At 44.4% G+C, this 14,698-nt stretch overlaps 1 protein-coding gene across 1 annotated transcript; it reads right to left on the bottom strand.

The window, feature by feature from the left end:
• Positions 1-7,207: 7,207 nt before the first annotated feature.
• Positions 7,208-13,993, bottom strand: LOC121866921 (vegetative cell wall protein gp1-like). Its single transcript, XM_042366707.1, has 4 exons — positions 13,969-13,993; positions 13,492-13,589; positions 7,811-7,999; positions 7,208-7,684 (listed from the first exon to the last, which is right to left on the bottom strand). Exons 1-4 carry the CDS (start codon positions 13,991-13,993, stop codon positions 7,208-7,210), a joined length of 789 nt encoding a protein of 262 aa, XP_042222641.1.
• Between the last annotated feature and the right edge of the window lie 705 nt (positions 13,994-14,698).

The following is a 14,698-nucleotide window of genomic DNA, read 5'->3' as shown; positions in this document are numbered from 1 at the left end:
CGTACATGCACACAATGATAGTCGCAATGAAGATTTTAAGTTCTATACAGACAACAATCGACTCTTAGCGGTCAACGAATAAATAAAGATATTGTAGGGTACTGTCCCACGCCTAGAGATAAGATAAGACACATGAGGTGGAGAATAGTACACTACAGGAAGATGGTCTACAGCTCAGCAAACATTGAGAGGAAAATAAACTACTTTCATTTACAAACACGATGGGCCACTGTAGAAGGTCTATCATTGAGTAAACATACACAATCAATATCAAACAATTGACTCCGACCTTTGACCTTAGTAACAAGCTCACTAAAATATCTCCGTGACCTAGATACTGAACGGTGTCTAAGATATTACTGTTCCGAATCCACACAAGTTGACGAAAGCATTAAGGAGAGGTAATGAGGTGTGTGGCTATCGCGTGTTACATTATTAGTGAAGACTCCTAAACGGTCACATTTCATATTTTACACAACTATAAATAAAAAGAATGAAAACACATTCACTCAAAATAAATATATAAGAGACACAATGTATAATTGCTGTCAATATGCAAATGAAGCTTTCTGCCAATATCACAAGACCATTTAACAGCAGTGACCTTATCTGACAGTCGTTCTCGCTACAATTGATTTCACTTAAGTCTAATGCACAAAATCTGGCAGCGTGGTGGTGCTGGGTGATGCTGTGTTGTGTGGGAGGGTGCTGGGGGGTGGTGTAATGCGTCAAGTGTGGCAGCATTATGTTAGTGTTAAGGTGCAAGCACACCCTTGCTCCTCTCGCTTTCAGCTACCGCCGCTGGCTAGCCCTCGTGGTGAACAGGAAGCAGCCACAAGCTTCGCCTGCCAGTACACAGCCTCTTCACAATCAAGACTCCTGCTGTGCCTCCCAGTGGCAACACACGGTGATTGGGTGCCTGTGGCCCAGGCAAGACCAGCAGGGATCTCGAGTAGCAGTGGGTCCCAGACGGACGGCTCATAGGCCCACGCATGGGAAACGTCCTGGCACTCAACCACTGCCCTGCTGCCTTGCGGATTAACCTTAGTAGGTTTAAGGCTACGGGAGTAAACCCAGAATGAAAATTTGCAGTGGAGCCCTGTAAAGGCAGACATGCCTACAGAGCTCCAACAAGACCCCCAAAAGCACCATAGGCAGAAGAGGTGACCACCATGAGAACCCAACGACTACACCAGCAGAGAAAGACAATGCATGATGAACAGGTTACTAAGGCGAAACCCAAGAAATTAGGCTATCACAGTCCATTGCAACTTCCTTCCTATCCCCAGTCGTTGCAACACTTGCATCACTGGATCAGGAAAAGGAAGAGCAAGTTGTGTGTTGCAGCTTGTGCCCCTGTCTCACCACATAAATCAACCAACGCACAGCCATCATCCAGCCCATCATACTTCATCATCAACAAAACCTCTATACCCCAAAGTCCTATGGTGACAGACGAGTGGCGACGGGGACAGGCAGACATGACTGCTGCTGGGAGTCTCTAGTCACAACTCTACACATGAGCAGCACAGATAAGATGGTCGCTTATGCATTGAGATCTAGGCAGCAGTGCAATCTGGACCTGTCTATGAGACTGAACAGCTCTCTCAAGAACCCACTTGCTCACCCCACATGGGGATGGGGCAAGAAAAGGTGCCCTAAACTTAGCCTGCCAAAGGAACCAACCTGACTGGGCAACCGCACCCAGTAAGGTTATCCTTATGCGGTCAAAACACAATCATAATCACAGACCCAAACAAAAACAAACTATATAACCTCTTATGGTCGCTCCATGGAATATCAGGACCCTTCTGGATACTGGCACAACTGAGAGTCCTGAAAGAAGAACTGCCCTTGTGTAAAAGAGCTGACTAATTATATCATCGACATAGCAGCCATCAGTGTGTCCCAGCTCGCAAAAGAGGGTTAACTCATAAAACGGGTGCCAAATTGTCCCCCTCACCTGGGAGACGATCTACACTGTAACGCTTGGAGGAGCACCAGATGAGAAGGTGTCAATACTTTCGAGTTAGCCCGACTGCATACCGAGGCAGACAAACACCAACGCTAGAAAGACGTTGCTGCCGCCCCCCATCTCCCCAGCACTAAATGTAACCCTCCACACGTGCAACATCTGTGGACGACACTGCCGGTCCCGTATAGGCCTCTCTAGTCACTAACTCATAACATTGTCTCATAGCTGGATGATCGTCATACTCGACTCGAGTGACAGAAAAGTAGTAGTAGTAGTAGTAATAGTAGTGTGTGTGTGTGTGTTGGGGGGTAGGGATAGTCGTACACTATATACAGTACAACTTGATGACTGTGTTTCGTCTTTAAAATACACAGTATATCTCTTCTACGTCTCATTTCTAAAGTATATTATGAAGAATATTCCTGTGTAAATTTAGCTGAAGAAGATCATTTTTTGTTAGTAAAGCGATGGTAAGATATTATTTTTATTCTCTAACAAAAATCCGTAAGTCGCTGATCTAAATCCTCATCGCCATCCCTGACACTGTTACCACATCCTCCTGACAGAAAACCCTCACATAACACTATTACCAGATCCTGAAATAAACCTCACCATCGCCATCCCTGACACTGTTACCAGATCCTCCTGACAGAAAACCTTCACATAATACAGTTACCAGATCCTGAAATAAACCCTCACCATCGCCATCCCTGACACTGTTACCAGATCCCCTGACAGAAAACCCTCACATAACACTATTACCAGATCCTGAAATAAGCCCTCACCATCGCCATCCCTGACACTGTTACCAGATCCCCTGACAGAAAACCCTCACATAACACTGTTACCAGATCCTGAAATAAATCCTCACCAACACCATCCCTGACACTGTTACCAGATCCTCCTGACAGAAAACCTCACATAACACTGTTACCAGATCCTGAAATAAGCCCTCACCATCGCTATCCCTGACACTGTTACCACATCCTCCTGACAGAAAACCCTCACATAACACTATTACCAGATCCTGAAATAAACCCTCACCATCGCCATCCCTGACACTGTTACCAGATCCTCCTGACAGAAAACCTTCACATAATACTGTTACCAGATCCTGAAATAAACCCTCACCATCGCCATCCCTGACACTGTTACCAGATCCCCCTGACAGAAAACCTTCACATAATACTGTTACCAGATCCTGAAATAAACCCTTACCATCGCCATCCCTGACACTGTTACCAGATCCCCCTGACAGAAAACCCTCACATAACACTGTTACCAGATCCTGAAATAAGCCCTCACCATCGCCATCCCTGACACTGTTACCAGATCCCCCTGACAGAAAACCTTCACATAATACTGTTACCAGATCCTGAAATAAACCCTCACCATCGCCATCCCTGACACTGTTACCAGATCCCCCTAACAGAAAACCCTCACATAACACTGTTACCAGATCCTCCTGACAGAAAACCCTCACATGACACTTTTACCAGATCCCCATGAAATAAACTCTCGCCATCTCTGACACTGTTACCAGAGCATCTTGACAGAAAATCTACACACGAAAATGTTACCAGACCCTCCTGACAGAAACCCCTTACATAACATTCTTACCAGATTATCCTGAAAATAAACCCTCATTATCTATGACACTGTTACCAAATCCGCATGAAATAAATCATCACCATCTCTAGCACTGTTACCAGATCCTTATGAAATAAATCCTCCTGACACTGTTGCCAGATCTTCCCGACACTTTTACCAGATAGATCTAACAAAAAACCTTCAACGACACAATCCTCGACAGTATGGCCAGACTCTACCAACATCATTATGCTCTAAGTACTTGAAGCAGCTTAGGCAAATTGTCGGCGAGGCGAGGTCACTCATCAAGCCGTGACCTCTGGGGCTCACGACCTCCCTCACCCCCACCAAATCAACCTCCCTCACTCCCCTACCCCCTCCATCCCTCTATCCCCCACCTCCTCACTCCCCCACCTTCCCTCCATCCCCGCCCCCTCACCCTCTCTTCCTCCCTCAATGAATAAAGTTTCTGGGAGGGAGAAATGTACGTTGACCAAACACTCAGGGTAGGTCCTCCAGCCTCCAGGACTGAATACACGAGACGGAACACACAACCTCTACTTAATTCAATTCTTTCTTAGCTACACACTTTTGGGTTATTTTTACCGACAAAGGTGGAGGTAGTGTTGGAGAGAGAGGGGGAGAGATGGAGGTAGTGTTGGAGAGAGAGAGAGAGAGAGGGAGTGTTGGAAGTAGTGTTGGAGAGAGAGGGGTCGATGGAAGTACTGTTGAAGAGAGAAGGAGAGTTGGGGATGGTGTTGGAGAGAGAGATGGAGGTAGTGTTGGAGAGAGAGAGAGATGGAGGTAGTGTTGGAGAGAGAGAGAGATGGAGGTAGTGTTGGAGAGAGAGAGATGGAGGTAGTGTTGGAGAGAGAGAGATGGGGTAGTGTTGAGAGAGAGGGAGAAAATGTATTAGAGGTGAAGATGGGGGATCGTAAAGGGAGGCTGAGGCGGAGGTTTGAGGTATGGAGGTTAGGCGGGAGAGGAGGCATGAGGAGACTGGTTGGCTGAAGGATTAGAACAACACGATAAGATTCTCACAGCTAACACCCATCATCTATCATTAAACACTGGTGACACTTGGCCAACTGGACACACTGACACACACACCATGGGACACACAACATGGGACACACAATTATGGGACACACACCATGGGACAACACACACAACATGGGACACACAACATGGGACACACACATGGGGACACACAACATGGGACACACACCATGGGACACACAACATGGGACACACACCATGGGACACACAACATGGGACACACAACATGGGACACACAACATGGGACACACAACATGGGACACACACCATGGGACACACAACATGGGACACACAACATGGGACACACACCAAGGGACACACAACATGGGACACACAACATGGGACACACACCATGGGACACACATCATGGGACACACACCATGGGACACACATCATGGGACACACACCATGGGACACACACCATGGGACACACACCATGGGACACACACCATGGGACACACAACATGGGACACACACCATGGGACACACAACATGGGACACACAACATGGGACACACACCATGGGACACACACCATGGGCACACACATGGGACACACACCATGGGACACACACCATGGGACACACACCATGGGACACACAACATGGGACACACAACATGGGACACACACCATGGGACACACACCATGGGACACACACCATGGGACACACAACATGGGACACACAACATGGGACACACAACATGGGACACACACCATGGGACACACACCATGGGACACACACCATGGGGACACACACCATGGGACACACACACCATGGGACACACAACATGGGACACACAACATGGGACACACAACATGGGACACTTGCTAGAGAATACATCTACTACAGGGAGGAAGGAGGGAGGGAGGGAGGGAGAGAGGAGAAGCTAGAGACCGACAGCTGTTTATGTCCTGAATTACTGGAGACTTTTCTAGACGGCATTAAGTATGTCTAAGTCTCATATTATATTTCATTGGGGTAATTTATAACTCTGGGGTATAACTGTAGCTTGCTCGACTTGTGGCCTCCTCCTCCGCCCCTCGGAAGAGCTGTTACATACTACTTGTATTCCCAGGTAAGTCTGCACACAAAGTATAGAGCTGGTGGTATAACTGTGACACTATAACTCAAAACACACACACACACACACACACACACACACACACACACACACACACACACACACACACACACACACACACACACACACACACACACACACACACACACACACACACACACACACACACACACACACACACACACACACACACACACACACACACACACACACACACACACACACACACACACACACACAACACACACACACACACACACACACACACACACACACACACACACACACACACACACACACACACACACACACACACACACACACACACACACACACACACACACACACACACACACACACACACACACTCTTCTCTCGTCTCATACGCCTTACATCATATAAACGATTATATCACCTGTAATAACTAATAAATTAATATTACGACTGGTTTAATTACCAAGACATATATATATATCATCTCAAAACCTACCTTGAACCCCTGACCAAAACAATGTAATTTGTCTTGATTAATTTAAGAAAAATTTTATTTTCAGACGTAAATTTCACCTTTCTCTGGCCTTATTAGGAATACATTAGTTAATTCATTTTCTTTTATAATAATTAAGAACAATAAACTGATGTTCACTGTTCAAGATTCTTCGAACACTGCTGGAGACAACTGGCAACTCAAGTCCGTTTGTTTACTATAGCACGTAGTATAACATAATACGAAACAAACAAAGCCCTACCATTAACTAAGCAACGGGGACTAGGTAACCAATCACCGATAACCTTAGATTAATTCATATTTTTACTACGTATTATAGTAAACAAACGGCCCTGAGTTGCCAGCTGTCTCCAGCAGTGTTCGAAGAATCTTGAACGAGACTGACATCAGTTTTATTTGAGAAACAAAGACTGTTCCAGGCACTATAACAAGTAAGGTTGTAGGTAGTGCACTTATTAAAAAATAAAATTATTCTTGTTATTGCAATAGCATAAACGTAAATAAGTTACCGTTTCTTTTATTACAGGGATGAAGAGGATGTAAATTACAGGTAAAAGCACAGGTACAAAAATATAAGTCAGCCGCCGGAATCATTAACACCACACAGGCAATAATACCTTTCCTTGATCTATTAAACAATTGAAAATGGAATAGTTCATCCTCTCTTACTTTCCATATCAAAACAATACCGACGGCTTGTTTTAGTGACGCCACACGAGGGTAGCGGCGGTGGGTGATCAGAGGGCCAACATCAGCAGTTACTTGAGATCATTCAGGCGGGGACGGTGTGTCCAGGAGGGTAAACACGACCAGGAATAACACCGTGATGTGCTGAGTGTCTGTCGTGTGTGTGTGTGTACTGATACCAAAGGAAGGCAAAACATAATCACTGAACATTTTAACGAAATAACAGAGGCCATAGACACGAACGTTGCTCATTAAACAAAAAAGGCCCCAACAGAACTGCCATTAATACCATTCACAATCTGTTCTTTCAAGAGACCTTGGTGGGGGAATAAGGGACTGGACCAGGAGGAGGACCAGGGGACCTGAGGTTGAGGGAGTGACCAGGGGACGTGGTTGGGAGGAATGAGGGGACGAGGTTGTGAGGAACCAGTGGGACTGCTGGAGTGAGGACAAGGGGACAGTGGCTGGGAGGACCAGGGGACTGAGGATGTGATTGACCAGGGGACTGTGGTGTGAGTGACCAGGACTGTGGCTGTGGAGTGACCATGGGACTGTGGCGTGAGCAGACCAGGGGACTGTGGTTGTGAGTGACCAGGGGGCTGTGGGAGTGACCAGGGACTGTGGTTGTAGACTGACCAGGGGCTGTGGCTGTGAGTGACCAGGGACTGTGGCTGTGAGTGACCAGGGGACTGTGGCGTGAGTGACCAGGGGCTAGCTGTGAGTGACCAGGGGACTGTGGTTGTGACTGACCAGGGCTGTGGCTGTGAGTGACCAAGGACTGTGGCTAGGAGTGACCAGGGGACTGTGGTTGTGAGGACCAGTGGGACTGTGGCGTGGAGGACCAGGGGACTGTGGTTGTGAGGACCAGGGGCTGTGGCTAGAGGACCAGGGGACTGTGGTTGTGACTGACCACAGGGGACTGTGGCTGGGAGTGACCAGTGGGACTGTGGCTGGGAGGACCAGGGGACTGTGGTTGGGACTGACCAGGCTGTGGCTGTGAGTGACCAGGGGACTGTGGTTGTGAGTGACCAGGAGGACTAAGGTTGAGTGAGTTACCAAGAGGATCGGTATTATGGGTACTATGACAAGGAAAACCGTACTGCAAAATCCAATATAAAATACAGACGTATTGGTACAAACATGAATACGTACTGTACTGTATATCACATAAGGTCCCCATCCCAATGTACAGAAGGGACGTACAAGGAATAACGGTTGACTAATCTGTGAACAGAGATACTTAAGGTGGCGTCCATGACAAACACCTCACTACCTCCAGACAGGCTCCTAACTATCTGTGAAGCTGATTGTGTTACAGACTCTTTCATCTGTGCTATGTGTTTCCACCTAGGTCCATACAACTGAGCTAAAGATGTGTGTGTGTGTGTGTGTGTGTGTGTGTGTGTGTGTGTGTGTGTGTGTGTGTGTGTGTGTGATTAATTTATTCTGCCACTTACATGCAGTTATTGTGCACCCTATACTCATCTTGTGAAAGGACAGTAAAGGATTACAGAGTAGAGATCACAAAGTGTCTGTATAACTAACCACCGTGGTCAGGATATTATGGCACTGTACACAGAGGGTAACTTATTCTCAACTGCGTGAGTACATGTGAGGCAGTATGTCTGGCTGCACACACTTTGTTATTCACATTGCGTGAGATGTATTCACACATTTGTGTTTGGTTCATAAGAACATAAGAACATAAGAAAATAAGGAGTCTGCAATAGGCCGGTTGGCCTGTGCATATTGCTCCTGTCGGAGTGACTACCACTCTCTATCATCCATGAATCTATCCAGCCTTTGAAACTTTCCAGTTCCAGCCACTGCAAGCTGCTTGTTCCACCTGTCCACCACCCTATTTGTAAACCAGTTTCTTCCCATTCCCTCCTAAACCTAAACTTATCCAACTTGAATCCGTTGTTCCTGAGTCCTATCCTGCTCGGATATTATAAGAACTTTATCTATATCACCTTATTGATTCCTTTCACCACTTAAATACTTCTATCATATCTCCCCGCACTCTTCGTCTTTAGGGAATGCAAGTTTAGTTTCTTTAACCTATCCTGATATGGAAGGTTTCTAAGTCCCGAATCATTTTCGTCATTCTTCGCTGCACCGACTCTAGTGAATTGATATCCATTCTATAATAAGGGCACCAGAACTGAACCGCATAATCGAGGTGCGGCCTGACTAGCGCAAGAAGATATAGTTGCATAAGACTCTCTGCACTCTTATTACTTAACTTCTAGATATAAACCCATATTCTGTTTGCCTTATTTCTCGAACAACAATGCACTGTTTTCAGGCCGTAGGTCCGGGCTTACAAGTACCCTCGGTCTCTTTCACAAGTCGACTTTTCTGTTGATGTTGTAAAGGCTGTATACACTGACAGTATTTGTTCTTCCAATATTAAGCACGCTGCACTTGCTGGTGTTGAACTTCATTTGCCATTTTTCAGACCACCCTGCAGATTCTCCTGTAATGCATTTGCATCCTGCCCTGAATTAATCTGCCGCCCTATTTTGGTGTAATCCGCAAACTTGCTTATGTCACTGCTGATCCCAGTATCTTGATCGTTTATAGATTATGAACAAGAGGGCCTAGTACTGACCCCTGGGAACCCCACTGGTTCCACGACCCCACTCAGATTTAACACCATCTACGCTGACCCTCTGCGTTCTATCGGTGAGCCATGATTTTATCCAATTTAAAACTTCCTCGATACCATGAGCCTTAATTTTTCTCAGAAGCCTCTGATGCGGTACTCTGTCAAATGCTTTGCTAAAGTCTATAAATAACATCGTATTTTCGTCATTATCTACAACCTCGAAGACTTTCCTAAAAATGTCAGCAAATTTGTTAGACAAGATTTTCCTTTGTAAACCCATGTTGAGAGTCGTAGATTAATTTGCTTTTCTAATGCGATCGGATGTTATCTGCTATAATTGATTCAAGAAATTTCCCACTACTGACGTCAAACTGATTGGCCGGTAATTTGACGCTGATGCTCTGTCTCCTATACATGGGAAGTGATATAGTTACTATGCAAAAAGTGGATACAATCTTAAATGTCAGCTATCTTGAGTGTGTGGGTATACAGGTGTACTTGAGTGTATGAGTGTATGAGAGATGTACCGTGACTAGCGGGTCGCCCACACAGTAACCAGCACACCAAACAAGACCTTCCATTCATATCATAATTTAATCTATGTTATAATTTCACTCCCGGACGTAAGACAATATTCTAGATCATCGACACACTCTAACACTCACTACCAAGCTTGACCATATAACTACTGTTGAACGTATGGCCTTGCAAGTTCCTAGGACTAAACATTCACACTTACACACACACACTGGTATAATGATCCACTGTTCTAGGCCTAAATAAACCTCAGCACGTTCAAAGTATTAGCATAATGCTTCTGTTGAGGCGGTCAGACATCAGATTTTTCATTGTCGCTCAACTTGTAGTGGCTGGTCACCTTACAAATTAGTCTCAGTCAGAGACTTTGTCAACTTTTTATCAGTAATCTATTCCAGAGCCAAGATTATTTAACCTAATAGTTTAATTCATGATTTCTTCCCTCAAAGTAGGATGTACGTTCTTAAATATCCTTGGTCTACTTTCAAAATAATACTTTGTAATAGCTATTTTTTATAAAACTTTCTTCAATTTTCATAAATGCAGGATCACTTTCTGAGACGTTCACCTGAGAGACGTTCACCTCAGATCATCCCAGTGAGTGAGAGACGTTCACCCCCAGAAGGTGATCATCCCAGTGAGTGAGAGACGTTCACCCCCAGAAGGTGATCATCCCAGTAGTGAGGAGACGTTCACCTCAGAAGGTGATCATCCCAGGAGTGAGAGACGTTCACCCCCCAGAAGGTGATCATCCCAGCAGTGAGAGACGTTCACCCCAGAAGGTGATCATCCTGCTCAGCTGTACAAACAAAGTTACAATTGTTTGTCTTCATGGGGAGAGAAGTGACAATCACGCTTCGTCAATCACCAGGAAATTCTGGTCAGTTGTTGTAATATACATTATCCCAGAGGCGAGGATATAGTCCACCAAGCCTTGAATAGTTTCTCTAGACCACTTAACTGATCCAGCCTTAGTGATTATTAAACACTAATCTCAACCTGTAACGCGCCTTTTAGACACATCATGTACAGGCTTTGTAATAATCAGTTTACCTGTGACGGGATGTGTCCGCCATCACACCTTCACTCGACATACCTGTGGGAGAGATGAGTCGTTAGTGTTAAATATGTTGACGTCACCAGATATGTTTAAACACAAATGTAATTAAACTAATTATGGAGCTGACTGTGTGTGTGTGTGTGTGTGTGTGTGTGTGTGTGTGTGTGTGTGTGTGTGTGTGACCTATCTTCACTATATGTCAAGTCGTCTACTACATCACTACTCAAGTAACAATATGAAACTAAATACAACATCGGCTTATAATATTACAACAACAATTAATGATCTAAATAACATGGTAACTCTGTCACCTCACCACACAACACTACACACAGTCACCTCACCACACAACACTACACACAGTCACCCTCACCACACAACACTACACACAGTCACCTCACCACACAACACTAAACACAGTCACCCTAACCACACCAACACTACACACAGTCACCTCACCACACAACACCACACTATCAGCTGTGAGTTAAACTATCCCTCATATAACAAACACGTTATATACATTTGCATTACTAAATAATTTATAAAGACAACATATAGATAATACTCCTCCCACTACCTTCAAATGTTGTCTAGTTCTCCATCAGTGGTGAGGAGAGGTCAGTTATATCAGAACAATATTCAACCTCACTATGTCTGGTGATCAACATGGCCGTCAGTCAACAGCTTCATGATCCCTGAGTCACACACTGTCCACGTTGTTTAAGAGTTTTACGAGCTCAGTGGCGCTTTATGTTGTTGACTTTGTGTCACTGAACGAGGGGTGACGCCTCTGGAAAATTACGTTTCTTGACTACGATCATACAAAAGCATCTGAAGAATTATAGGATTACATGAAGATTAGTACCCTAGTTTATTTCAACCTGATAATAAAATCCTAACGCTAACCTAACCCAACCAAACACAATCTAACCTAACCTAACCAACCTAACTCGAGGTAGCATGTTGTGAGAGCATCTGGGCCTTGGGGTTCTGTTTACCCTGCAGTAAGGTGCACAACAACAGGCCAGATATGAGAGGCAGTATACGTCGTGATCCAGCCTTCAGTAAGTAACAATCTTTCACCCGGTTCACAGTATTTGTGCCGCCGATAACAACACAAGAAGAGTCGTGCTTGACTTCAGGACCACAAACTGTTCTTACAGTCTGAGGTGACACACTGTATGTTGTATACTTATAGAACGGCAGACACAAATTGCAAAGTATGTGTAGTGAACACTATGGAGGTGGCAGGTGGTGGCAGGAGGATGTAACTCATGTCATTTAAAGCTGTGGGAGAAAGCAACACACCTGCTGGGGCCACTAACAAACAGCCTCCACGTAATTAACACTACGGGTTCTCGTCTACAAACTGTGAAATATAGTCACTCTTCTGCTTAACAGTTGTAATGTCACAGGAGACATAAATTCCGATCTCTTCAGCCATTTAATTAAAGCTCTCAATTACCTATAACTATTTAACATTATAGCAGGACCTCGCTGCCTGGATCAACATTGTCTTCCAGGTGAGCTAACACACAACTCAGAACCCGGCAAGTTGAGAAAGGTTCCTCCTGGTCAGCTCTGCCCAGTTTTTTGTGGGCCAAGTCGCCGTCTGTGTCTCGTTATAGTGTTTGCTGAACCAGGAAATATCTTTGTTCATTTTCGCCCAAGAGTAAACCTGAACTGACGGACGAGCGGAAAAAACAAACAAAAACATTTAATGCCTCCTGCCACAGGTGGTGGAAGCATGAAAACACGAAACAATAAAAATACCTCAGAACCTAACTTGAGAACAGACCAAAATAATAATAAATCACACTAAATTAAACAGCAGACAAAAACATTCCATCCCACGTCATCAGAGACATAAATCACGTCATGTTCATCCTCCAGCTATGACACACAGACAGACGCACACTTAAGCTACACCCTGTAAATATCAACACAATGCTCGTCCGCAGCTCAAGATACCCATAGTATAAAGCCATCGGGGTTTATTCAGCCAGAAGGACGTAAACCCAGAGCTAGTAGGGCTATCTGGCGGCGGGATCGTGAATTAATGAGTAGAGAACAGCAGGAAAGATTCTCAGAGATTCGTCGGTTAATTTCTTATCTGCCTTAACTAGGGTTACAAAAACCCTTCTCGTTACGGTAGAATCGTGAGGCATATTTGACGGTATTCTGTGTATGAAAACCCTGGGAGAGATTCTTAAAGTTTCTTACGTTTCTTTTTCTCTCATAACCAGGGATAGAAAAATTGCATCCCATTACAATAGAATCTCAAGGCAAATTTCGACGCTAGGCTGTTTATATGGTAGCGTAAGTGAGCTTCGATACGTTTTCACTTGTCCAGTTTGGGGTGAATATTTAATGTACGAACCTCTGGGTCGGAGTGCAGGAATTTAGTGGAGGCATTACGGGCACTGATTTTCAAAACCGGAATGAACTTTCTCTTCTGGTACCTCAAGGCACAAAATCCTTAAAGAAAAAAATGGTAAAGGTATTCCTCAATATAGAACAGGTTGGAGGCAGCTAGAGGTGGCCTCAAGGTGCTGGAGGACCCGCTGAAGGAGGCCTTCTCAGGTGGGGCATTCACCTGTGGAAGCTCTTGTAATTAACCGTTGAGGTCTCGTCAGCATGTCTTCACCTCACTTCTCTGTTTATTTCAGAAAATATACAACTTTATATTGGAAAAAGGAGTTGTGTAGCTCTCACTGTAAACAATAAAAAACAAAGCATAGGCTTGATAAAAAAAAATAATTTAGGTTTTAACCCATGTGCTATCTACCGCAGAGTACCTGAGTAACAAAGGTATTGGACCTAAGAGATTCTATACGTATTTTTTTTCTTACAATACCATTCACATGTATCACTAAGGTCATCTTGCTCCCCAATATATCATTAACACTAAAAGATGACCCAGGATTGTTTTATATCTTTACCCCAGAGTAACTTCGAGTTGGATGAAGAGACATTCTTCTGCCCCTGGCGGAGTGGAGTACCTGGGAGAGTATGATGCTCCCGACAGATACGTCACGTTCCACAAGCCCTTCTCGGGAATAGAAAGTTCATTTCATTGAATATAAAATATATTATAGGTGTGAATATAATTAGACCAGAACTACAGATTTATAAATAACAATAAAACATAACTACTGTTCAGCACCACAGTATGTTATTATATCGCTTGAACGTGATATAAGATAAGAGCGTAAAGGCAAGTGTTCCCAGCCAGTATTACCTGTAGTGTAATGATGGTACAAGTGCTCCTACACCTGGGTAATTACCTCACCTGCCAGGGTAGCCCGCACTACCTGCCTCCAAGTGTCACCACATGAAGGTATACGGCCAGCCATGGACTAACACTTGTTCATAAAACTTTTCTTCTTTCGTTTAATCAAAAGTGACTTTACAACTTTTTGTACTTTAGACTAATACCGAGTCAATAACGAAATAACGTTTAGTTGATTCATTTTGTTCTGCCTGTAATTTTCTCATGTAACCAATCAATAATTAGTATTTTCTTCCATTTAACCAAACATTAACTTCATAAATACTTTTCACACAACCAATCATAACTTCATGTT

The sequence above is a fragment of the Homarus americanus genome, unplaced genomic scaffold (genome assembly GCF_018991925.1).
Source record: "Homarus americanus isolate GMGI-L3 unplaced genomic scaffold, GMGI_Hamer_2.0 scaffold51859, whole genome shotgun sequence".
NCBI classification, from domain to species: domain Eukaryota; kingdom Metazoa; phylum Arthropoda; class Malacostraca; order Decapoda; family Nephropidae; genus Homarus; species Homarus americanus.
This window is presented reverse-complemented; position numbering and strand designations above follow the sequence as displayed.